Source organism: Siphateles boraxobius, unplaced genomic scaffold, assembly GCF_051911475.1.
Source record: "Siphateles boraxobius isolate OS27281-9 unplaced genomic scaffold, OSU_SipBor_1 86, whole genome shotgun sequence".
Lineage (NCBI taxonomy): Eukaryota > Metazoa > Chordata > Actinopteri > Cypriniformes > Leuciscidae > Siphateles > Siphateles boraxobius.
The window spans coordinates 8884937-8912402 of record NW_027509215.1 but is presented as its reverse complement, the minus strand read 5'-3'; the positions used below and the strand labels follow the sequence as shown (position 1 = coordinate 8912402).

General features: G+C 40.2%; 2 protein-coding genes across 3 annotated transcripts; one reads left to right on the top strand and one right to left on the bottom strand.

Moving 5' to 3' along the window:
* The first annotated feature begins 1385 nt into the window (after nt 1-1385).
* On the top strand, nt 1386-12063 carry rab8a (RAB8A, member RAS oncogene family). Of its 2 annotated transcripts, none has more exons than XM_077222231.1 (8): nt 1386-1539; nt 6526-6586; nt 6950-7010; nt 7162-7239; nt 7778-7867; nt 8044-8109; nt 8216-8266; nt 8926-12063. In XM_077222231.1, exons 1-8 carry the CDS (start codon nt 1419-1421, stop codon nt 9016-9018), a joined length of 621 nt encoding a protein of 206 aa, XP_077078346.1. In that variant the 5' UTR covers nt 1386-1418; the 3' UTR covers nt 9019-12063. The 2 variants fall into 2 exon arrangements, with proteins under 2 accessions (XP_077078346.1, XP_077078345.1); XM_077222230.1 differs by lacking the exon at nt 1386-1539 and adding an exon at nt 4553-4758.
* On the bottom strand, nt 11625-27466 carry cib3 (calcium and integrin binding family member 3). The gene is made up of 6 exons (XM_077222245.1): nt 27364-27466; nt 26588-26622; nt 26023-26134; nt 17616-17763; nt 13408-13603; nt 11625-12399 (listed from the first exon to the last, which is right to left on the bottom strand). The coding sequence occupies exons 1-6, from the start codon at nt 27412-27414 to the stop codon at nt 12378-12380; spliced, it is 564 nt and encodes a 187-aa protein (XP_077078360.1). The 5' UTR covers nt 27415-27466; the 3' UTR covers nt 11625-12377.

Below are 27466 nucleotides of genomic sequence, written 5' to 3'. Positions count from 1 at the left end.
ATGACAGCCTGGTCTGTCTTGAGTATGCTGGTCACATGATTTGCTTCAAATTTTTTGTGATCAATTAGTCAGCCTGACCTAAATCCAATATGGCTGCCAGTGGTGCAGAACATTCAGATTTTGAGATAAGTAAATATATATAAAACTTGCTGTTCTTCTGAAAAAAAAAAAAAGATTACTGCTAACATTAATTGTGAACATTGTCTTAAGGTGCTGAAGGAGAAAAGTAAGTAATATGTTGTTCATGTTGTTATTTAGCACGTTTAAAATGTATGTCTCCTGAGACACGTTGCCTGTTTAGGGTATAAAAAGGGATTAAACTAGCTCTATTTAAAATGCACTATTCGAACTTAAATTATTGTAATTCAAGAATGCTTTGGAATATAGACCTAAGTTTGGTCTTGTTTTAAAGAAAACAGTCAGCAGATTATTGCTGAAGTGAAAGCACTTCAAAAAATGAAAGTATGAAAAAGTTAAGGAAGTTTAAAACTTACATTAAATCAAATATACTGCACTTAATATTTATTCTTTTTCATAAAATATGTATTTTACAAAATATTTTTTATTATAAAATTACTATATAATCAAAGCCATATATCTAACCAAGTTGTGTTCCAAATTTGAAGTTGATATCACAAAAATTGAAGTTCCCATGAGATTTTGTTTAGGCATAATACCAAAAATAGCCACCGGGTGACTTACATTCCATTGAATTTAATTGTATGCATTCTGCCATAACAAATTATTAAATTTCTGTCCAAATATCACTTCTGTCACAAAATATGGAACCTTGAGACTCAGACCTTTCTGACAATATGTGTTTTGTCAAGATTAGAAAAGGTTTTGATCATAAATTATGAAACATGACGATGCCCAAAAGGGGAGGAGCCCATTAAAAGAATTTAGAGTACCGTTTATATGGTAACACAACCTCCAATTTTAAAACGGGTTTCACGGGCTGAATCTTGAGTTCGTAAGCTTCCGAATGATATATAATTTGTCAACATTAGACCAGGTGAAGTATGGGATATACTTGTTTTAAACATACAGTGGCAGTAACAGATTAATGACTTGGTCCTTTTTTATACCCTAATCAGGCAACGTATCTCAGGAGACACAATTCATAAAATCCAAAATACATCAAATTTAAAAAAAAATCTTTTGGATATGTTTTATTTAAGTCCAGATGATATAAAAAATGAAATGAAATTATTTTTTGCTTAGCATTTTCCACTCTTGCCTGTTTAAGGGTTTAATGAGGATACGTTCACGCACGCTGAAGGGAGTACGTCAGTTTGACCTCATTAATATTTAAATTCGAAGCCGTCGCCGTAGTATGATTGGTCAGTTCCTCGGCGCTGTGCGGATTCTGCGCTGTCTGCTAAAGTACCGGGTGGGATTTCCGCAATACATTCAGTATGGCGAAGACTTACGGTTATTTGTTTAAAGTGCTGTTAATCGGGGATTGCGACGTCGGGAAAACCTGTGTGCTGGTCAGATACACGGTGGATGACTTTTTGCCGTATATTCCGAACATAGGTATTTTATGTTGTTATGTTACTTCCATCTATTATTTTCTGTATTTTGCTTTGTAATTTTCTGATTATTTCATAATGCACCTTCCGTGGTCCATTGAATAATAATAAAAAAACGGTCTTGTTGCTGCCATTTGTCCCATTGGCGCAAATTAAATACAAATACATAAACCCAAAATACTCCTTTAACGGTTAACGGTAGCCTATATGTTTTTGGATTTAAAGATAATGACCAATAATTGCATGTAGCCTATGAAGGTTTCCCTTTTTTGAACTATTTTTCCATATTTTTTCTAACCTGGAAGGTCGGTGCTGTTTTATTTCTTTCTTTTGATGAACATAAAGAGGGAAGTTATAGGGAAGACTGTGTAACTTACAGTTGAGAAATGAGTACAGTTGAGACACCTTAAATAACTTGCACAAGTTGTGATTTTTGCTGTGCACATGTGTATTAGTGTCCTCTTTGATCATGGGAAATTTTAACAACGTACACATATGCGATCCGAAGATATCAGCAAAAGTTTTTTTTTTTCTAAGATAAGACTTTCACTTCACCATGCACACTCCACAATGAATATAGCTTATTATTCTTATGTGACTGTTAAACGTAACTGGTATCATCACAAACGTTATTATGTGCCCTAAAAACTGGCATATTTCATGGTATTGTGTCATGCAAGATCATTGCAAAATCTAGAGAAATGTGGGAGGTGGCCAGCGGGGTAAGTTGAGACACACGTGTATCTGTAGAGTTGGAAACACACACTGTTTAGTTGTTCAGTGTTATGATAACAGGTTTAACGTAATTAGCCAGCATAGGACGCAAATGAAAATAAAATTTGATATTTGTGATATTTAAACTGTGTATTATTAGTAAATATATTAAATATATTGTTCTTGTTTGCTAATTTAAATAAAATGAATTAATTTAAATGGATGAATAAATAAAAATGTTGCCCAATTGTTTTTTTTCGTTATTTGTCTTTATTTATTATATTTGCGGTGAACATTTAGTTATCTTTACATCATTAAAAATGGGTGTCTCAACTGTACCACATATGGGTACAGTTGAGACAAAGTTGAGACAAACACCTTATTTTTGTTAGCTAATTGTGGAAAAAATAAACTACTTACGGGTTTAAAGATTCTTTTCAGCATCTATTTTTGTGTGAAAAATCAAAACGCAAGAAGTGTCTCAACTGTACTCAGTATACCCTACTTAAAACAGTAAAAACGTATAAAGAAATTGTCAGATAATAAACCAATTATTAAATCACATGTTAGGGAAATGTATGCGAATGTACTAAAAGACATGAACGAATTTGTAAAGGCATTATGTTTTAGAACAATTGGACTGTGTTTTGGCAATAATAAGTCTTTAATAGTTTGTTGTGGGACCATTTTGTACCCTTGACCCCTGCAAGATTTATTTTCACTGTGGTTTAAAGTTTTTTATTATACCTATGTTAAACTAAATAAATGTTTTTTATTACTTATTTGCACATCACTTTCCAGTCTATGAGAATTGCATTGAATTTTTTCAGTCATAATTTTGCAAAGAAAAGTTAAAGCCGTTTAGGATCAATAAGATTTATTGCATTTTTTTCATGACATTTACCCTCAAATTCTCTTTATTGCGATGCAAAATATATTTAATATATATATTTAATATGTATATTATACTGTATATGTAATATGTAGCCTATATTATGTGTATATTGATTGTTAGCCTACATTAATATAATGGGGGGAAATTGAAAGGAAAATGTATCCCAAGCCTGAAGCCAAGTCTTATAAAGGAATTTGACCGGCCACACACACTAATGACATTGAGGCACTGACTCATGTAGCCTAAGTAATTGCTGTGAATGTATGAGGTCTTGTAGAAGCACATTTTATGAATCATACCATGGCAAAGACATATAAATATTAGGGATAGTTCACCTAAAAAAGAAAATTACACCATAATTTACTCACCCTCAAGCAATAGTATATGACTTTCAGCCAAACACAATCAGAGTCATAGCAAAGAATATCCTGGCTCTTCCAAGCCTTTATAATTTGAATGAATGGTACCTTGTTTTTTTAAGCCCAAAAAAGCGCATCCATCCATCATAAAAGTAATCCGTACCATACGACTCCCAGTGGGTTAATAAAGGCCTTCTGAAGCAAAGCCATGCGTATTTTGTAAGAAAATTATCCATATTTATAACTTTATTAACTATAATCACTGACTTCTGGTAACATGAGTCTAGTTCAGGAGGAAGAGTGACCTCTGACCCGACGCATGACGGATGATGTAGGAGTAGCATAAGCTTAGGTGATCATCGACGGCTCTTGTGGTCCAAACAAATAGAGCTGGACAACAAACCGAAGCTCCTCCCACATTTCTCTTTAAAATTTCTCTTTTTAGATTTCTAATTAATGACCGGTGTTTTGTTTTGCTCTATCCTCTGCGCTTCCGCGTTCGTAAAGTCGAGTCAGAGGTCAATCTTCCGCCAGAACTCAACTCGCGTTCGGCCATTACCAGAAGCCAGTGATTATAGTTTATATTATAAATTTATAATTGTGGATGTTTTTCTTACAAATATGCATTGCTTCGCTTCAGAAGGCCTTTATTAACCCCCTGGAGCCATGATTACTTTTATAATGGATGATGGATGCACTTTTTTACCATTCAATTTCACTCCCATTATAAAGCTTTGAAGAACCAGAATATTCTTTAATATAACTCTGATTGTGTTTGGCTTAAAGAAGAAAGTAGTCTAATATACATTTAGGATGGCTTGAGGGTGAGTAAAATATGGTATAAATTTAATTTTTGGGTGAACTATCCCTTTAACTGTGTACTTTGGCGTTTGACGTGGCCGCTAGGAAAGGGCGAATGAACGAATACTACTATGACGAAGGCATATCTTATGAATATTAATGAGGATACGTGCCCGCACGCTCAAGGGAGGCTCGAAGTACGTCAGTTTGACCTCATTAATATTTAAATTCGAAGCCTTCGCCGTAGTATGATTGGTCAGTTCCTCGGCGCTGTGCGGATTCTGCGCTGTCTGCTAAAGTACCGGGCGGGATTTCCGCAATACATTCAGTATGGCGAAGACTTACGATTATTTGTTTAAACTGCTGTTAATCGGGGATTCCGGTGTCGGGAAGACCTGTGTGCTGTTCAGATTCTCGGAGGATGCCTTTAACTCGACGTTTATTTCGACAATAGGTATTTATATCTCATATTTATATCGGATTGTTTATGAAACGTCAGGCTGTGCTAGCGGCTAACGTTAAGCTAATGGACTGTAACTGTGTTAGCTCTTCCTGAGTTTTGTTTCTAAACTTTGACAGGTTATTTGTAATTAATTATTTTTGTGTGGTGATATAGTGTGTTTTTAATGAACCTTTCTGTTGCTTTGTTGGTTAGCATCTTGCTGCTTTGACAGAATGACTCAGACATTAAATTATAGGTTTGCTTTTGTTTTCATTCTTATTTTGGAAACTTTTTATTATCAAATGAATAGAAGCATTATATAAATTGTTTAATATCCAATTAAATATATAAAAAATATACGTGGTTCGAATTTGTCACCTGTTTTACACACACTATAAGACTCAATATTTTATTTATATAATAATATAATATTCTTGTCTACTTTCCGTTAAATAGTGTTTCAGAAGACGGTACTGTTACTGCGGTAGTACCATGGTACAGTTATGCTAATATCAGACTGTGATACTACTTTGCTATAGATGCATGATGCTGAATGAATACCATATACTTTTACAATGGTAATACAAGTTACTTTATTGAATGATATTACCAAAACAGTGGTGTTGGCATCTAACGTTACTTGTTCAACATTGTGAAGTTGTAATTTGTAAATGTGAGAAAAAACACCGCTTCTATTATCATGTCTTGTTTGAGTGCAATGATGTAACTGTTAAATGGGACCTTTTGTGTGTGTGTGTGTGTGTGTGTGTTAAGATCAATGGATAGTGTACCCAAAATTACTAATTACTCACCCTCATGTCGGCCCAAACCTGTAAGATCTTTGGAACACAAATGAAGATATTTTTGATTAAATCTGAGCTGCCCCTCCATTGACAGCTACTAAACTCTGACGCTTTATAAAGAGATTGTGAAACTAATCCATATGAATGGAGTGGTTTAGTCCAAATTATCTTTAGAGACACAATTGCTGTATATGATGAACAAATTTAATTTAAGCTTTTATCAGCTTATATAGCCTAGATAAAATCTGTTCATCATATAAAGTGACCAAGTCTCTTCAGAAAATTTGGACGGAACCGCACAATTAATATGGATTAGTTTCACAATCTCTTTATGAACTTTTCGAAGCGTCAAAGTGGTAGTTGCGTAGCTGTCGATGAAGGGACAGAAATCTCTCAGATTTCATCAAAAATATCTTCATTTGTGTTCTGAAGATGAACGAAAGTCTTACGTTTGGAACGACATCACTAAATTATGACACAATGTTCATTTTTGATCGAACTAACCATTTAAATCAACTTTACGATGGTCCAGATCAAGGGGTTTCAATGTTTTAGATTCCACAGACTCACAAATATGATTATCCTCATGCGAGGGACACTAAGACCCAATTTATACTATAAAAATATTATAAACGTATAAAATATTATTTGCACAGTATTTAGTTCCTATTACGTTAGATTTTTAGTATAGTTCTGATAGATTTTTATATGCATGTTTACTGGTCATACTTACGTTTTTATTACTTTGCAATATGAACTGGTGGTATGAAATGTCTAGCTGGTTTGATGCTTGGCTTTGTCATTCATCATATGTTCATTATATATCATATGTTCTATGCATCCTATGGACATATGTTATGTGCATTGCTTTTAACACCTAAAAGTAGTCTGTTGTTGGACATTTTTGAAAGAGACGCTGTATTGGGTTTGTTTTTCAGCCTATGATGACAGTTGTGCTGTGTATTTTCTCTTCCAGGTATCGATTTCAAGATCAGGACAATAGAACTAGATGGCAAGAAGATAAAGTTACAGATATGGTGAGTTTCTAGTCGTCTTTCCTTCTAGTCAACACTACAGTAGCCAACATTTGAAATGGATCATAAGTTTATCAAAGTTGTCCTTAGACAAGAACAGGTATTGTTCAAAAAGGTTTTGATCCACTTCACTTTTGCTGCCATGAGTGACTTCGTATTTAAAAGTACATAAGAGAGTTTTATGAAGGAGCTGTTGTTTGACTTGTGAAACCAGGATTCATTTCTCCTTTACATTGAGGCACATGTTAGTGCTTGTCTTTTGTCATTGCCCTGGTAAGGAGGATGTCATCTTCCACTTTACCAGCCCTGCAAACCACATTTTTGCAGGCCCACAGTTACAACACTAATATTGTTTGATATTTACAGGGACACGGCAGGACAGGAACGATTCCGAACGATCACAACGGCATATTACAGAGGAGCAATGGTAAGATGTTTCTTATGTATGATGAGCTTCAGTAATTTCAGCTGTCGGTCTTGCCTGGTAATGCTATAATAATACTAATGCTCATTTTCTGTTATCTTTATAATTGCAGTGTTTTGCACAGTTGTAATTTGTCTTGTGCTCTGATCTTCAGGGTATCATGCTGGTTTATGATATAACCAATGAGAAATCATTTGACAACATCAAAAACTGGATCCGAAACATAGAGGAGGTGAGTGTCTCAATGCCTGATTTATCTGCCTTCAATAATATACTTCAGATTGTGTGCAATGTTTCCATAGTATGCATAATCAGCAGGTTTTTATATTAGCATAAATAGCTCAAAAACAGTAAAGCCATGGGTTCAATTCCCATGAGTAAGCCTGAACTGATAAAATGCAGTTTAAATGCATTGGAATTTGCTTTGGATCTTAAGTGTCTCCCAGTTGCATGAATGAAAATGTAAATTTCACCTATTTATTTGTTAATATAGAATTGGGCATCTTTAGTCATTGCCACTCACTGGGTTTTTTGTCTCTCTAGCATCTTGCGCCGTGAGCATTGTGCTTTTAATATGACAGTTTTTGAATACCAAAGTATGTGTTATGCTTATTATTTTTTGTCTGGTGGACGTTACCCTAAACTACATGATGCCTAATTACTAGTCATTCAGTTTTGAAAATATGTAGCATTGCACATCCATAAAAGTACTGTTTGAATATTTAACAGCAAATGATTACAGTTCATGTTCTTATATGTGCTCAACCCAGCATGCATCAGCGGATGTAGAAAAAATGATTTTGGGGAACAAATGTGACATTAATGAGAAGAGGCAGGTGTCCAAAGACAGAGGCGAGAAGGTGAGCACACCATGCGTCTTGTTCTCTTATGCCATTAAAAAAACTCTTTTCTTATATTATAGTATTTTATTTAATTGTACAGCAATGATGGAAGCATCTTCCACAATCATTTGGTTAATAATCCTGCATCATCCAGTTAAATCATACTCAAATCAAATCTGCCTGTACCCGTTTAGCTGGCGTTAGAGTACGGCATCAAGTTCATGGAGACGAGTGCAAAGGCTAATATCAACGTTGAGAACGTAAGTGTAAATGGCTTTTATGATGAATCCTCATTTCATTTCCTTATCATATCTGATCATATCTGAGTGTTTAAAGGTCTAATGATATTGCCTGCTCTACTCACAGGCATTCTTAACGCTCGCCAGAGACATAAAATCAAAGATGGACACGAAATTGGTAAGATTTTACCTGTCTGTGCTTAAGATTTATTGTGTAAAAGTCAATTTAGATTTAAAATTGGGTAACACTTTACAAGGTTTCATTAGTTAACTACATTTGTTCTACAGCATTTATTAAAGGTGCAGTAAGTGATTTCTGAGAAACACTGTTGATATTTGATTTGATTTGATTTCTTTATTTAAAAGGGACAATGCACATTAATCAACATGAGTACAAAGTCCAACATCTAAATGTGCCAGATTTAGCCATTCAGGCTAATTTTCATCTGCAGTCCCCATATTAAAAATCAACACACACAAACACACTTCTTTCATTGCTCCGCCCACAAAATGCTAGTGTGGATGTCTCTCTATCATAGCTGAAGCAAAGCTTGCGGTCAAAAGTTTGGAATACATCAATTTTTGTTTTGTTTTTGAAAGAAGTTTCTTATGCTAACTTGATGCCAAAACCTATTTTAAAAAATTTGAATTATTCTGAACTTTTGACCACCAGTGTAGGTACATCATAAATGGTAAATAATAGCTACGTAATAAAGACTAAATAATGACGATTTTCCTTTTTGGATGAATAAATCAGTATCTCTGACTAGCTTGAGTTAGTTATTTAGTAATAAAATAAAAATCTGATGGAGGTTTGTTTTTTCTTTGCTCACACAGGAGGGTAACAATCCTCAGGGCAGTAACCACGGTGTGAAAATCACCCCTGAACAGCAGAAAAAGAGCAGCTTCTTTCGCTGTGTGCTACTGTGAAGACCAAGGCCTTACTGTCCCCCAGCATCGGGCTGGACATAACTGGACTATTCTCCCTCTTAGCACTCCTCCTCCTTCCTCTTTATCCAATCTCTCATTCTCTGTCACGCTCTTCTTCCAGTTGAGTTCCTGGCTCCTCTTATCTTCTTCCATTGACAGATTAGCGATGCCGCTTATGACCCTTTCCCTGGAGAAACCCTGGTGGGAAAGCATTGGTTTTTACAAGTCAAGGTGAAGTGCTGGTTGCTGATGCATCGCCGTAAACGTGCACCTAAATAAGATCCTGTATCTCCATCTTTGTTTCAATCGCTCATTTTGAGCGCACAACTGCCAAAATTGATCCTTTCCTTCATGGCGACCTGTAAGTAGTTGTGGTTCTGGGTCTTGCCGTAGAGCGTGATCTAACATTGAGCCAATTTGAGAGTTTCGTGGGGCGATCTGAATCATTCCATTTTATTTTCGGCGCATTCTTCGACAATCACATGACCTTATTGTTAGTAGAGGAATATTATATCCTGCCTCTTAGATGTTTTTTTTTTTTTTTTTCTTGACCCAAGTTTTATTTTTCAGGCTGATAACTAACCTTTGACCTGTTACGCAACACATGCGTTCATACAATTGGTGCAGTCAAGGTTTCACAGACATGGCGAATATTTTCATATTAAACAAATGAAGATCCTGCTTTTTATTCATCAAGACGTGTTTACTGCCTCGTTAAATCCAACCTCCCTTTTTTAACATGCACATGAAAAGCTATTTCCAAATAGTTCCGCCTTTTATGCAGTAGCGCTAGCCTTCTTTTTAATATTCCTTTGCATAAATCCAAAACCTCAGGTCTTGCTTTATTACGACCTGAAAACGTCCCATCTTGAAAGCGTTCCTTGACTAAAAACACTTGAATTGAATCTACTAGAGTGTAATCGAATGAAACTGACTCGTAGCCCTTGTAAGGATGAGAAATTCCTAAGTTTGTAGTATTAATTATGTGTAACCAAAAGTAATGAGAAAGGGTGAGTATGTGACCTGAAAAGCAGAGTTATACTTGAGAAAGCACCTCCCGTACAGACGTCCATGCACTTTATCAGTATCTTTTGTGTTGTGTGTAGTTTGTGCCACATAGTGATTATTTTGCATCATAAAGCGGGTGTTTTTACATGGAGTATAACCTGCCGAATTCATGTTAGGCGTTTTCATTTCCCCCAAACGTTTTCAATGTAAGGACTATTTCTACACCAGTCTTTTCCTGATAGCGAGCCGAAGCTAGTTTAATGCATTGGCTTCTATTGATGCTGAATAAATCGGTTGTTCTGTTAATGTGTTAATATGTCTGATGTATTATGGATGGACCGCACATGAATTAGTCTTACAGCATATTAGTTTGGGTGGCACAGTGCAAATACAAGATTTGGTTCACATGAATAGGCTTAACTACCTAGAATACATTAATCCACCATTCCTGATTTCTGAATATTGTGTTGACATGCTTATAATTAATGCAAAAAAATGCAATGCGAGTTGTACAGCCCTTCAAAGAAAAACTGCAGTAGTTACACTTGTTTTTTATTGGTTTGATGTGAGTTTTCACTGTTTTCTCAGCGTTGCGTCACAAGAGACCCGTTTCATTTTGACAAATTGTGCAGTTGTCTTCCTTGTACTGCAGTATACTCAAATGTACATTTTGTAGTCAAATGAACCATGTCAGTGGGTTAATGTACACCAGCAATAGGTCAGGAATCTTTAACCCGTTAGCTTTGAGTGAAAGAACAAACTCTTTATCGATGAGAATCCAAGAGTCGATCTCCCAAAACCTGACAAGAACATGTTCAAGTCAAATTTCATCCCAAAACCAGTTTATTTTCTCATTAATGCAATGCAAATAAATCTTATTCTGGTTACTGTACTGCATTTTTTTAATTTTATTAAATTCTTATAATATATAAATATTACCTTCTTTGTTATAGAGTAAAATATGGATGCATTACAGTAATGAGAAGTTAATTGAAATTGTTCTTTATGCAATATATCTATTTTTCCATTGGATTTGGGCTGTAATATGACATGAATATGATTTAAAGAGATTAGGAAAGCACATTGTTTGACTGTTTTTCCTGCGAGGCAGAGGTGTATGAAATTCTCTTCTTGCTGCAATAAGGCACATTCACTTTTCCTTTTCCAAGCTTCAATGTTGACCAACTTGAAATGACTTTGTTTGCACCTTGTTCTCTTTCCACCTCGAGGCGATGATATTTTTGGCTCATATTTGTCATATTCTTTCATGTTAGGAGAGGTGTAACAGATGGTCCGTACCATAGCATCTCTCTTCTCTCCCTGTACAATAATACCTGCCGTTTGTCTTAATAACTAATACTTGATCTTTCATTTTGGATCTATGCATCATGAAGTTGATACTGTTGACCTCCTGTATGTTTTGTCTGTGTATGTATGTTTTTTTTTTTTTCATAGATGTTCTGCACATTGAAGCGTTTGACCGCCACATGTTTAGCTGTCTGTTCTGGTAAAAACATAATAATGGACCTTAGACATAATTTAATTTGGCCTTAGGGTGTTTTAAAGTGATCAAATAAAATGCAAAAATGACTATAACAGACAGCTGGCGAAACAGTTTTATTTGATATGCAGACAAACCATGTGGGAAAGAACATTAGCAAACAGGTACCGCTTTCTGTCTTAAACGCTTTGCAGTCATGTAGTGTTTATTGAGCAGTGATGCGATGCGTATGTCTGTCAATCTCCGTTTTTGCCGTCTAGTTTGTCTTTCTCGTACTTCTTGATTTTGAAACGACTGTCATCCATATCATTTACGGATTCTTTTATATGACCATGTTTTCATTTGTCGATTGTGAGGTAACTGGGGAGATTGGTAAATTACATTTTGGTAAGAAAAAAAAGAAAAGAAACCGTTGTAAATAACTCTTAAAAAGAGATCTACTTAAATTGTACTGTACTTTCTAAAACATTGAAAAATTGATCTACAGTTTTTGTAGATATCTGTACTTTTGATTTATTAAAACAAGATTCTTTTAAGAGATGTGTCTGTGTGTGTTTTATATTGACGGATGAATAATTCATTTTCAGGTGTTGATTTGCTGTAGTATCAGTAGCTGCATAAGCTTTTCAGGCACATTATTGGCTTGTTTTTATGTTCAAGATAATTATTATATTTGATTAAAGTGTATATTTTGAACATTTATATTCTTCTTATATTAGTACAGGTGTCTACTTTATTTTAAACATTACCGTGTGTGACACCATCTGTTCCTGACTTCTGAATCTGCAGAGAAAGTTCTTACATTGTCTTATGAAAGTAAATGTCCTGTTGGTCGGTGTCCGGATGATCTTCATATCCTGATGTGAAAGGTGCTGGAAACCAGAAGATTAAGATTTGATTAACAGTGAGATCTTATCAAAAGCTTGCATGGAACGAAACTGCATGTGTACAGCCTGGCCAAAAATTATGTTGGCATAATTTGTGTTTCATTGCATCATCAGAAATAAAACTATCCAAGCACAACTAAGCAACTTTTGACCCACAACTTTTTTTATAATATTTGAATAAAGGGTGAAGTTGCTGGACATCACTTTTGGTCACAACTGTACATGTCATAATAAAAGTTTTTAAAAAAAATGCCCTTAAAAATAAAATCGAGGGGACAAATATTGCACATATTAAGTGCAGGTCATGTGAAAGTTACCAGAGTTTATCTGGTCATTACATGAGATTAAACTAAAGACATAGCTGGTTAAAGAAAATCCAGATTTTATTGTTTATATGGTGTTTAATATGCTTTTAGACAAACCATGTGTAAATTCATAAGTCGACAGCATTGCTGAGTATTTTCTCCTTAAAACTGCAGTGAACCAAAGACAGTCTCAAAAACACGGTTTGAAATCGCTGGTGTTTCTGACGTCACAAACTACCTTGTAACGTCAGAACCTTGAGTGGATCTCTGAGCTGAGTTAGTGAGTGGAGGCGGGGCTCATTTGCATATTCATAGAACCACGCATACTAGGTCTAAATGAGGCAAGTGTGTGAGTTATATTCAAACTATTTTAAGACATGACAACATTTTTTTTCAAGGACAAAATGTTTAAATATGTAATTTTGGTGATCAAAGATGAGTTTTAAGGGATAATATGATTGAATACAGGGGGGCTTTAAGTAATAGTATCACAGCAGCTTCATGCATATGAATATTATGCTTCGAAACACTGAGTTACTGACCCATGTGCCACTGAGGAAAAGTCAACATATTCAAACCACAGATGCTATAAACCAATATATTCCTTTAAAATAGACAAGATTTAATGTGAAAACCATTAAATGAAATATCTAAATAAACTGAACAGAAAAGTGTGTGTAACTGTTACCTGAGGAAATCAGGCGCTCGCACGATCATGTGCTGGAAATCCTCCAGAGATAATCGACCATCATTGTCCAGATCAGCTTCATCGATCACCTTCTCACACACCATCCTCACCTCAACCTCGGTCAGCTCGTTGCGGGTCAGTCTGTTTAAGGTTTTCTCCAGGTCGGATTTACAGATGAAGTCATCGTTGTTGAAATCTAGAGGGAAAAACGAGACGAGGGCGAGTTCTGCAAGTAAATATATCACTATTAAAATGGGCAAATAAAAATGAAAATTATTTATCATGAAAATCACTTAATTTGTGTTTAACATGTAGTTAAAGTTACAAATAAAATAAATTAATAAAACATTTAAATTGATTTTAAAAAGCGTTAGTCAATTGCTTAATTTTTATGCAGAAAAAGAAGATTCTGACATAAATAGTTTTAGAAGTTGTTTTTAATAATAATAATAATAATAATAGTTAGCACCTTTCACAGACACAATACATTTAACAATGCAAAAATCAAAAGAAATCAATGTCCAGATTGTTACCGTTAACTTTTTATACATACATTAGCCCATTTTAAATGTTTATATATATGTCTTAAAGGGATAGTTCACCCAAAAATGAAAGTTCTGTCAGTAATTACTCTCTCTCATGTTGTTCAAACCCGTAAGACCTTCGTTCATCTTCAGAACACAAATTAAGATATTTTTGATTAAATCTGAGAGCTGGATCACTCCTCCATAGGCTTCTAAGGGATTGAAACTTGCCAGTCCCGAAAAGTTATTAAAGACATTGTTAAAATAGTCCAAGTGACTACAGTGACTCAATCTTAAGTTTATCAAGCGACGAGAATACTTTTTGTGCGCAAAAACAACAACAAAAATAACGACTTTATTGCAACTATTCATTTCCTTCTCTGTGGGCCTCGAGTCAGTTCACTAGTGTAACAGCGCAGCGCTTCTGTGTTGTACGTCACACGCATCACACGCGACCAGCGTCGGCCAATAGTGAGCCTACGTGTGACGTACAACACAGAAGCGCTGCGCTGTTACACTAGTGAACTGACTCGAGGCCCACAGAGAAGGAAATGAATAGTTGAAATAAAGTAGTTATTTTTGGGGTTTTTTGCACACAAAAAGTATTCTCGTCACTTGATAAACTTAAGGGTGTATTCACACCAGGAAAGTCCGATAGTTCACTTGCTTTGGTCCGGACAAAAACAAATTTTTTTTTTTGGTACGTTCGCTTTCACACTGCTCTTTTTGCAAGTGAACCAAAATTTGTAAACAAAACCACACGTGTGTCGTGCCGACTCGGTGTCATTGGTTGTTGCGTTAAATCTTACCCAGATACAATAGTGCTATTTTCTGATTGGCTAACAACACCAGAGGAGACGCGCTTGATTCCTGCCGGTTCCACAGTGAGAGCGGCGCGGCCAGAGTTTTGGGCGCTGCGGCATATTAAATATATTACAAATAGTTTTTCAGCGTGAGAAATACAATGTGTGGCGGGAGAGCGTGACAAAAGACTGAAATGAGTGACTGTCACGCTCAATGCGTGACACTTGAGAGCCCTGTCATTCATTCATTCATTCCATTCCAATGATGCACACACGACGTGCAGAAAGACGCGCAACAGTATCGTGTGGCCAGACAGCGCCGGAATGGAATGTAGTAGGCTACAACAGATCACTTTCCCATAACGCAACTCCGACTACGGAAGCCTGTTAACTCAAAGGCGCAGTGCTTTCTTGCAATTGGGTCGGTTCATGTTCACATCGTAAACGAACCGTACCAGAGTTCGTTTGGAACCGTACCGAGACCACCTCTTCAGCTAGGTCTCGGTTCGGTTGTTTGGTCCGCACCCGAGTTCGATTGCTGTATTCACACCTGCCCAAAAGATCCGCACCAAGGGGATAAAACGAACTAGAGTTCGATTGAATGGAACCAAGATTGAGCCACTGTAGTCACTTGGACTATTTTAACGATGTCTTTAATAACTTTTCGGGGAACAACAAAAACAAAACAAAAAATAACGACTTTATTTCACCTATTCAGTTCCTTCTCTGTGGGCCTCGAGTCAGTTCACTAGTGCAACAGCGCAGCGCTTCTGTTGTTGTACGTCACGCGCATCACACACATGACCAGCGTCGGCCAACAGTGAGCCTACGTGTGACGTACAACACAGAAGCGCTGCGCTGTTACACTAGTGAACTGACTCGAGGCCCACAGAGAAGGAAATGAATAGTTGAAATAAAGTCGTTATTTTTGTTTTTTTGCACACAAAAAGTATTCTCGTCGCTTGATAAACTTAAGATTGGACTATTTTAATTTGTGTTCCGAAGATGAACGAAGGTCTTACGAGGTTGAACAACATGAGGGAGAGTAATTACTGACATAATTTTCATTTTTGGGTGAACTATCCCTTTAATGTGATTTATTTTTAGAATAACTAGAACACTTATAATACATTGTTTTATTTATTTCATATTCATATATCATTTATTTATTCAAGACACCCACAGTAAACCCGTTTGTAAACATTATGCTTTGAACATTCTCAACAATTAATCCTGCTGTGTGTTCAGTCTGATTAATTTCAACATACTCTCTTGTTCCCATTGATCTCTATTGTTTGAGAGCGTTATCATTTACCCCGTGTTAATGTTGCACGAGAACAGAGTATTTTCTGATGACAGCAGATCAGGTTCTCTGAGATCTTTTAAATAGACAGCGCATGAACACAGATATGAACAGAGCTTTCCATAGGCAGTTCCCACATTAATTAACGTCTGAATTATTGATGTTCATGTGTCAGTTAAGGTTCTGCGGGTTCATCTCATGAATAGTCAGAAGATTGAGATCAGGTATCGAATGATTTCATAGGCTATACACTGACTTATAGGCCTATCCCCACATGTGCTTTGAGGATTATTATTAAAAACGGGTTTGTTCATTGGAAAATCACAAATAAAATAAAACATGTTAGATTAAAGGTTCTATTTAATAATGTGAATGTATTTAATAGCTTTTTATTACCAATGTGTGAACAGCTTTAAAATGATTTCTTTTTAAACGAGACCTTCCCCGACTTCCAAGGTTGTCTAAAGCCTATAGACTGATTTTTTCTGTGAAGGACTCATGACGTTTTTGCCGGGAAAACCTTCACTGACATTCAATGATGCATGACATATATGCTTATGTTCAAGATAATGCAGAAAGAGCCATTCTGTACTGTAATGTCAATGTGTTACGCAAAGAAAGGGGATTCATAAAACAGTCTCACATAGTCAGATGTCTAATAGGCTACTTTATAATCAACTATCATAACAGTGTCATTTTAATTACCTCATCTGGTGAATCGCAGAGCTGGTGAAAACATATTCACATCGATCAGATGTTTTCTGACCTGCTGCTTTATTCTCACCACTGTTATTTAGCGTTTATTTTGTTATTGAGAGAAAAGCGTGCAGCACATATTTACATGTCAGCAGTGTGTTCCGCGTCTGGATGATCATATATCACAGCAAACTAACTTCTTTTTACTTCTCAGCAAAAAAGGAAAAGAAAAATAACTTTGTGGTGAGTAAGTCGGGGCCTTGAATCACGTTCAGTCTCTTGTACATTACCTGTGCACGAGACTCGCGAGTTTGAGCAAGAGCAATACGTTTCTGCATGGCTGCAGTTCAATTAATCGCTAATAACAAGAGTTTCTGAATTCTATCTATAAACGTACATATAGGCCTGCTTAAACTTATTTCATTTAATTGCCAAGGCAACATTTCTCATTTTTGTTTAGTTAAAGTTGAAGCATGAAAATCACTAACTGGAATAAAAACTAGAACTGAAAAAAATAAATAAAAATAAATAGGCCTACTAAATATAAGTGAAATAAAAATAAATTAAACCTAAATAGGAATTTTTACAAAAAGCACATAACAAAGGCTTACTAAACAATTTAAAAGAAAAATTCAAACAGAACATCAGTCAGAACATCAAATGATTATTATTCAATTATCCTAAGCATTGTTCTATTTTGCGGGGCGAAAAATTTCCACACACAAATTTCGCTCATGTTAAAGTTGTTCACGTGAATTTACCTTGCTGAATCCCCATCACAAAACCGCTTAGTTAATTTGAAAGTGACTTTAGTGCTGTTGACAGTTAGATTATAGACCCTTTTTTGCCCATGAAATTTCGTGACTACACCTTCAGACTGACCGTAGATCTTAAACGCGTAATACGCCTTCAGGTCCCGCGGGGCCATTTCACTGAGCACTGAAAACATGTCCAGAAAGTCGTCCAAAGTCATGTTTCCTTCTCCATCCTCTGAGAAGACCTCAGCGATCCTCTGCCTGAATGGGTTATCCTAAATAAAAGATTACATTTTATTCTTAAATGTGTACAGCGGAATTTCCTAACCCAGCCAACATGTCATTGTGGACCCCAGTTGAATTGCCCAGTATTGTTTATTTGAGGGTCCCATATGGGCCACTATTGGCTATATTATATTTAATTGATCACGTTTTAAGTATTCCATTTGTTTTATATGATATTATCATTTAATATATAACTATAATTCATGATCCTTTACTAATTTATTTTTATTTATATGCATCTACAAAAAAAAGCATGCTGAAAAGGTAAGCACTTGCATCACCTTTCCCACAAGCCACTATATGTGTGCCTTCCTGCAAATCCCGCCTTCCCTTTCGAGAGGTCTCTCCTATTGCGTAAGTAGCTTACGCTATGGGAAAACTCCTTTTCTTGAGAATATTGAAGTCTTTATGTAAAACGCATTGCAGCTGCACAGCTGACAGCAATGAACGAAGGCAGCTCGGTCATTGGCTGTGCTGCGGCAACTTGCTCGAACCAATGACGGGGCGACTCTGAATGCGCGACCAATGAGCGCGCTTCGCGCCCGCGCGCGTCAGAGCCCGCCAAGATGGGCGTGGCCAAGAGCTATATATTGGGCGCCCCGTCATGAGAGTTCTTTAGATTTAATCTCCTTCAGCGAACACCTTCTTCGCTGGATCCTCCGGATTATTGAAGCTTCGCCGTCGAAAAGCATACCAGCGGGATTTGCTACGAGGACGTCGGCACCTTCAGCCGCCTTCTAACGCGATCCTACTGAGCCATCCGGCGTACTGCTCACGCAAGTATTTACATCTGTTCGCTCTGCGACACTTGTAAAAGAGCAAATTTTCCAAGGCGTTGTTTCAAATGCCTTCCTGCGCGTCGTGCAGAGACCTTCTCCCGGACGGGGATCGTCACATCATCTGCGCTCGCTGCCTGGGCCGGGACCACGCAGAAGCTGCTTTGACCAAGGGCGGATGCCCCGAATGTGACGACCTGGGTCTCTCCGCACTGCGGGCTCGCCTCACCGCTTTCGCCGTGAGCGAGCCCATCGCCGCCATCCCCCTGTTCGAGCCGCGCACTAAGAAAAAGCGCCGCTCACAGAGGCTTCCTGAACCTGAGCTCAGTGACGTCACGCCGAGCCAGTCTCCGCGTGCTTCACCGCCGCTCTTGCCTTCCCCACCGCCGGTTCAGTTCACCCAGCCGGACCCACACCCCTCTAGCAGAGCGGTGGGCCTTGTGACTTTCGGCGCGTCCGAGGACGACGGGGGAATGGATGACAGCTTGTCAATCGACGCTGCATCGGACGACTGGCCGGGCTCCACTCTCGACCCCGCCCCGTCGACGCTAGCTAGCGCGAGCGGGGGCTCCACCATGGATAGCGAGATTATCCGCGTTCTCTCTAAGGCCGTGGAAGACCTCGGGCTCGATTGGTCTTCTCCCGAAGAACCAACCCGGAGCCGACTGGATGAGTGGTTTCTGCAGGGGCGCCAGCAGGCCCCTCGGCAAAGGCCTTCTCCCTTCTTCCCGGAAGTTCACGACGAACTCACCAAGTCGTGGAAAGCCCCCCACTCTGCGCGCCTAAAGCCTTCTTTTTCTTCCTCGCTCTCCTCTGTGGACGGCGCGAAGGAAAGAGGCTACGAGGGAACACCGCCCCTCGAGGAGGCCGTGGCCAATCATCTCTGCCCGCCCTACACCACCGGATGGAAAGCCAAAGCTTCCCACCCCTCGAAGCCCTGCCGCACTACTTCAGCTCTCGCCGGTCGCGCCTACGCCGCCGCCGGCCAAGCTGCATCAGCGCTTCACTCTATGGCGGTACTTCAAGTGTTCCAAGCCAAGCTTCTCCGCTCTATGGAGGAGTCTGGCCCCGAACCCGAAGCCTTTAAGGACCTACGCAGCGCGACTGACATAGCCCTGCGAGCCACGAAGGCCACCGCCCAGTCTATCGGCCGTGCCATGGCTAATTTGACTGTTCTCAAGCGCCATCTGTGGTTGACTCTGACTGAGATGAAGGACGCGGATAAGGCGCCATTTCTCGACGCGCCTATCTCCACCAGCGGGCTGTTTGGACCGGCGGTTAAGGGTTTCGCCGAACGCTTCACTGAGGCCCAGAATGCTTCACAAGCTATGCGGCATTTCCTGCCCAAGCGCTCCAGCTCATCGCAGAGCAGACAGAGGCCGCCGCAGCCGCAGCGGGCTAGAACAGCCCCCACCGCCTCTCAGCCCGCGCCTCAGGCTGACGCTCGACGCCGCTCGCGCTCTCACAACCGCAAGCCGCCTTCTGAGCGACGGGGTCCTCGGCCCAAGATTGTGCTGAACCCCGAGCCTCGAAAGCCGTCCTAGCCACAAGAATGAAAAGAGAGAGTGCGTGTCTCGCAAAAGCCGGACCACTCTCTCTGCAAAAGCTCAAGCATTACCCAGTCCCCTTACAGGCGGCTGGATATGTTCATACAGCAGTCAATGGGCCAGTCACAGAGCTCGCTCACCTGCAAACAAACGCCGTTTTTACGGCGACGCACAGAAAACACAAAAAGAGTCTTTTTCTGCCTGTGTCACTAAGGGTTCACATGTCCACAAAGTGTGCATTCCCAGATACTGTCAAAACAGTGCCAAATTCATTCCCAGCTCAAGCTGCGCACCCCATGAATGTAGATCACGTGCCTACGGTCATGTACATGTACGGTCTACGCACCACTACACACAAGCACTGTTCACACAGTTATAAATTCATCCCCAGTAAAAGCGGGAAACATTATAAAAGTGACGCGTGTGCCTACCACTGTTTATGCACCCCCACTTATAAACACTGTCCTTACAGTGTCAAACACAACCCCAGCCCAGGCTGCGAGTTTTACAGACACAGCGCGCGCTGCTGTAATCACACATGCGCCCATTCACTCAGCTGCTCAGCGCGCGCCCGCGCCCGCGCCTCTGAGAGCTATGAGCTCAGGCGATTCGCTGGCCGGGTCCCTGCGTCACAGCGGCCCGCCCCTAGCCTGTATTCAGCCCATATCTGTACACGCAGCGGCATGGGAAAATATTCCAGATATGCCGAAATGGGTATTGAATATAGTAAAGCACGGATACTCGCTCCAGTTCGCTCGCAGACCACCACGTTTTACGACTGTGGTCGAGACGAAAGTGAGAAAAGAGTGCTCACATGTTCTACGCACCGAGGTGCGCAAACTAATAGAAAAGGGCGCTGTGGAAACTGTTCCCCCCTCTCTGAGCGAGGCAGGTTTTTACAGCCGCTACTTTCTCGTCCCGAAAAAGGATGGCGGTCTCCGCCCCATCCTAGATCTCAGACACCTGAACAAAGCACTAATGATTCGCTCGTTCAGAATGTTAACAACCAAGCATATCCTCGCGCAAGTACGCCCAGGAGATTGGTTTCTCTCAGTGGATCTGAAAGATGCTTACTTTCACATTCCAATAGCGCCTCATCACAGGCCGTTTCTGAGATTCGCTTTCGAGGGACAGTCGTACCAGTACACAGTACTTCCGTTCGGCCTGTCCCTGGCTCCCCGTACATTCACGAAATGTATGGATGCAGCACTTTCCCCCCTAAGGCGAAGGGGAGTGCGAATACTGAATTATCTCGACGATTGGCTGATTCTAGCACAATCAGAGAGTCAGTTAATAACACACAGATCTTGGATTATCAGCCATTTAGAATGCCTGGGTCAAAGAATCAATTTTGCAAAAAGCATACTATCTCCCAGCCAGAGGATTTCTTTCCTGGGAATAGTTCTAGACTCGATGCAAATGACAGCGCGTCTCTCATCAGAGCGCGCGCTCACCATCCGGCGCCTTGCAACATCATTCAGAGCGGGCGCGCTCGCCCCCGTCAAGCGGTTTCAGAGGATGCTCGGTCTCATGGCCTCAGCATCGTCCGTACTCCTGCTAGGATTGTTGCATATGCGCTCTCTCCAACGCTGGCTCAAGAGCCGCGTCCCTACTCACGCGTGGCGTTCGGGCCACCTTTTAATCAGAGCGAACCACGGCTGTATAAAAGCCCTGACGCACTGGAAAGCCGCCGACTGGTACCAGTCAGGCGTGAGTCTGGGTGTGAACACAAGGAGAAAGATGATAACGACAGATGCCTCCAAAATAGGTTGGGGGGACCTTTACGAGGGCAGGCCTGTCTCCGGCTTTTGGTCAAACCCGGAGAAGCGCCTACACATAAACTGTCTGGAAATGAAAGCGGTCGCTTTGGCTCTCAGAGCCCTGCTCCCACAGCTGAGAAACGAACACGTCTTGGTCCGAACGGACAACATGACGGTAGTATCGTACATAAATCGCCAGGGTGGACTCAGGTCGAGCTCCATGCATTCAATGGCCAGGAGACTCATTTTATGGTCCCAGCACAACTTGCGCTCGCTGAGAGCAGCGCATGTGCCAGGTGCCCTGAACCAGGGGGCGGACATGCTATCCAGAGACAAAATTCTCCCAGGAGAATGGGCTCTCAACCCGCTGACGATTCACTGGTTATGGAAAACCTTTGGCAAAGCGGAGATCGACCTCTTCGCCTCCAAGGAGAACGCGCACTGCCCTCTTTTCTTCACGAAAAGCATGGATGCGCTCGCCCAGAGCTGGCCGAGCCGTCCCTTATATGCCTTTCCCCCGATCGCGATGCTACCGCAGGTCATCAGTCGGGTCAGAGAGGAGAAAAACGCAGTGCTGCTGATAGCCCCACTCTGGAAGAACCAAACATGGTTTCCAGATCTGATGCAAATGCAATCTGCACCACGGCCGATTCCACTGAGGCCAGACCTCCTCAGTCAGGCCAACGGGATGATATTTCATCCCCGCCCCGATCTGTGGGCCCTTCATGCATGGCCCCTCAACGGGTTCCCAGGAACCTCACGAGCGGAGCACTAAAAACCATCGCTGAGGCGCGGGCGCCCTCCACGAGACGCTTATATGCCCAGAAATGGAAAGTGTTCAGTGTCTGGTGTAATGCCAAGGGCCTGAACCCTGAAACATGCGAGATTACGAACGTACTCGCTTTTCTACAAGGGCTTCTGGAGGCGGGCCGCGCCCCCTCCACGCTCAAAGTATATGTGGCGGCCATCACAGCATCACACGACCCTGTAATGGAACGTCCATTGGGAAGAAACGACCTAATTATTCGTTTCCTAAGGGGCGCTAGGAGGATGAACCCTTCACGCCCCCCCTCAGTGCCGATCTGGGACCTAGCTACTGTCCTAGACGCTCTTAAAGGGCCTCCGTTCGAACCACTCCGAACCGTGCACCTTAAACAGCTCTCGCTCAAGACTGCGCTCTTGCTGGCACTCGCCTCGGTCAAGAGAGTGGGCGACCTGCACGCGCTTTCGACAAGTGCTGCCTGCCTAGAATTCGGACCTAACGACTGCAGGGTCGTCCTTAGACCGAAACATGGGTATATTCCTAAAGTGCTCACCACTCCCTTCAGAGCACAGGTTATCTCCCTAACTGCGCTATCGTCCCCAGCAGACGAACACGACGCTAATCTACTCTGCCCCGTTAGGGCTCTCAGAGTGTATTTGGAGCGTTCTGCCCTATTCAGACAGACAGAACAACTGTTTGTATGCTTTGGCAGCCGTACGAAAGGTTCCGCCGTTTCAAAGCAGAGAATCTCTCACTGGATAGTTGAAGCTATAGCGCTGGCTTATGAAGCTAAGGGACTTCAATGCCCCTGGGGAGTCAAAGCACACTCCACCAGGAGTGTGGCTTCTTCCTGGGCATGGTCGAGCGGGATACCGATCGAGGATATTTGTGCGGCGGCAGGCTGGGCCTCACCGTCCACATTTATCAGGTTCTACAACCTACAGGTCCCGACACTGCATTCCAATGTACTATCAGCATGATGCTAGTTGAACTACGAGTTCGTATCTAGATTATGTATGTGCTTGTGTCACACTGAGCGCCTTCTAGCCGCTCTGTATTCTTCCCACATATAAAGCTCGCCTCTGCCGGCTAGTTGGATGATAACTTTGCTTTTTTAGCTCAGGCACCTGCCTCTGGCTATCATAAGGCGAAGTTCAGCACGCACGGCGTTTTGCATGGTGTTCCCATAGCGTAAGCTACTTACGCAATAGGAGAGACCTCTCGAAAGGGAACGACTCGGTTACTAACGTAACCTCAGTTCCCTGAGAGGAGGGAACGAGTATTGCGTAAGCTGCCGTGCTTGTGCTTGGTTAGTTCGCTTCAGTCGTTTTAACCTAAAGAACTCTCATGACGGGGCGCCCAATATATAGCTCTTGGCCACGCCCATCTTGGCGGGCTCTGACGCGCGCGGGCGCGAAGCGCGCTCATTGGTCGCGCATTCAGAGTCGCCCCGTCATTGGTTCGAGCAAGTTGCCGCAGCACAGCCAATGACCGAGCTGCCTTCGTTCATTGCTGTCAGCTGTGCAGCTGCAATGCGTTTTACATAAAGACTTCAATATTCTCGAGAAAAGGAGTTTTCCCATAGCGTAAGCTACTTACGCAATACTCGTTCCCTCCTCTCAGGGAACCGAGGTTACGTTAGTAACCGAGTCGTTTTCATTTGAGAAAAAAAAAATCCCTGTCTGTGGTCCTTTGTTGTATTTATGCATTGCACGTAAATCAGAACCATGGAACATAACAGTTTTACAACCACCAAAAGACAACAACCAGCAAACCAAGACTGAAACACAGGGGTATAAATGCACAAGATAACAAGGCAAAAACAAGGAACACATGAGACTGATCAATCACTAAGGAAACATACAAGGCATCAAATGCAAACGGGAAAGGGGGAGCATTGCAACAAAGTGAACAAAAAATACACTTCAAAATAAAAGTGCATAAAAGGACCGCATGAGACAGGGATCGCCTAGTAGGCTATCGTTCAAGTATGCTTGAGCACTATCAAGGTGATATAAACTCTCTCAGAGTAATTTTTTAAAGATTTTGGAACACACTCACTTGATTTCATGGAGCTCTCTATAGCAGATGATCTGAATTAGTGATGTCAAGTCCGATTAATTACCGCGAACCAGTTCTTTCGGACTTCGTTTAGCGTCATCGACTCGAAACCTATCTTTTACAGTCTACTCTATGCTCGAAACTAAAGTTCGATTCAGTTCGATTAATGAATCAGCTTGACCGGTTACTTCAAATGCATCAGGTTCAACCGGCTCAAAAGAACGATTCGTTCAAGAACGAATTTTTATCCTGATGCTTTCAAGAGGTTTTATCTTAAAGTTCAATATATATAAAAATCCGAGTTGAAGTCTTTTTCTTTACAGTTTAAATATTTTATGATGCAATTTGAAAATTTATAGTAGGCTACACAGCATAAAATCAACTGATTTTAGGAATTCTTTGTTTTGTCAAGGACAAGTTTAGGCTAGCCTATATATATAATTTTATTTAAAAAACATTTGAACAGTTTTGGGGCGGTTTGAACGTGATTTTTGTAAAGTAGCTAGCAAATTATTTGACCCACTGGAATCTTTAAAGAAACTGATAAATGGGACCTAATTTTCACCCACTGTGGTCCCACAAGTGTGATCCTGTGTGATCAAGAATGTGAGCCCCATAATGTGTTTGTGTCCAGCCTATGTGCAAACATATATACACAAATATCTTTCGGCCCCATTTGGGTTTGCCATGCAGGGCCCAAGTGACAGGCCATCAAAAACAAATGTTGGCTGGGTAGGGCCTATTTACATTTTGCTTGCATCCCAGTGAAGGTGCTTACTTTTTCTTTCTTGGTATTTCACTGGGACTCGTCGTGCCACAGTTAAAACAGTCCATCATACAGGTGAAACTCGAACAAGTTGAATATCATGCAAAACTTCATGTATTTCAGTAATTCAGATTAAAAGGTGAAACTAATATATTTAGTATATATAACTATATACATATGCATTATATTATACTTTTCAGAGGGCCGACATTTCTGTATTCAAAATCCTTTTTTTTGGTTGATTTCATGTAATATTCAAATTTTTTGAGATTTTGAATTTAGGGTTTTCATAAGCTGTAAGCCATAATCATCATAATTATAACTATGCATGATATTCTAATTTTTTGAGTTTCACCTGTATATATATTGCATAAGGTCAAGTGTCTGTTTCTGTGTCTCTCAACCAAATGCTGCAGGATTGTTTCCTCTTCACTAATACTTCACAAACACTTGATTAAACTGAGCTGTCGGTTCTCTTGAGTTGCGAGGATCTGATAACGCTTAACCCCACCAAGACTGCGATCAATTAGTAGGAGTTTCATAATAGATGAGGAACACAGATGAGATGCGCTGTACCTTCAGCTCCGGCATGCTGCCAATGAGCTCGTACGGCAAACGCACGTCCGGTCCCGTGGTGTAGTCCAGCGGCACGAGCTGGGGAGCCAAATCACGGTATCGGTGAAACAGTCTGGGGAAAGACAACATGCATAAAGACATTAGACCTATATGACATCTTCATTCTGTTCATGCATGGGCGTCACTTATACACTCTAAAAAATGCTGGGTTGTTTTAACTCAACTTTGGGTCAAATATGGACTAACTCAGCCGTTGGGTTAAAATTTTAAATTACATTTTTAACCCAACGTTTGGGTTTGTCCATATATGACCCAAAATTATTATCAGTGGTGCCATAGAAGAACCATTTTTGGTTCCCAAAAGAACCTTTCTTAGTGTGAAAAACATTTAAAAAATCTAAAGAACATTTTGAACAATGGAAAGATTCCCTGGAAGGTTCTTCATGGAACCATCGATGCCAATAAAGAACATTTACATTTCCGAGTGTAGTGCAGTTTAGAGGCTTTTTCAGTGTCAGACACATTAACCGAAGAAGTATCTTTTTATGAAAACTGCGTATCTCACCTCAGAATTTCTTTTCTGGTGAAATAAGTGCAGTCCTTTAAAATGAAGCAAAAACATGCAATGATTTACAAAGCAGCATTCATGATCATTTTTTATTGTTTTAGGAAAATGATAATGAGGTGCAAAGCATTCATACATATTCATAAATATAGCTGATAACCATAACAGTTTGAATATCACTCTTATCTTGACCATTTTAACTTTAAACCTTGCTATATAGACTACTTCACAATAGTGCACTAATTTTTACAGTTTTAAATGTAATTGCATTTTTAAGATGCAGGTGAGATATACACAGTTCAAATGTTTGGGGTTAGTAAGATATTAAAAAAAAATTATGCTTTTATATTGCAAACATCAGTAAAGACATTTATTATGTTGCAATATATTGTATTTCAAATAAATGCTGTTCTTTTGAATTTTCTGTTCATCAAAGAATTCTGAAAAAATGTACCACAGATTCCACAAAAATATGAAGCAGCACAGCGGTTTTCAACGTTGATAATAATAATAATAATATCAATAATAATAATAATAAATGTTGATCTTGAGCAGCAAATCATCATATTAGAATGATTTCTGAAGGATCATGTGACACTGAACAATACAGACATTTTACAATACATTCACATAGACAACAATCATTTTAAAGTGTGTCATTTTGATCAAATAAATGCAGTGACAGTAAGAGACTCTAAAGCATTGAAGATTCTTACCAACCCCAAAGTTTTGAACGGTTGTGCAATATCCAAAATAATGATCTGAAATGGCCTGACCTGATATGCGTCCAGTTGCTGGGATGTAAAGATGGTCTGTTTGTTCCCCATCCTCGCAGTGCCATGGCAAACTCCCTGTGTTCTGCAGCGTATGCCAGCAGAT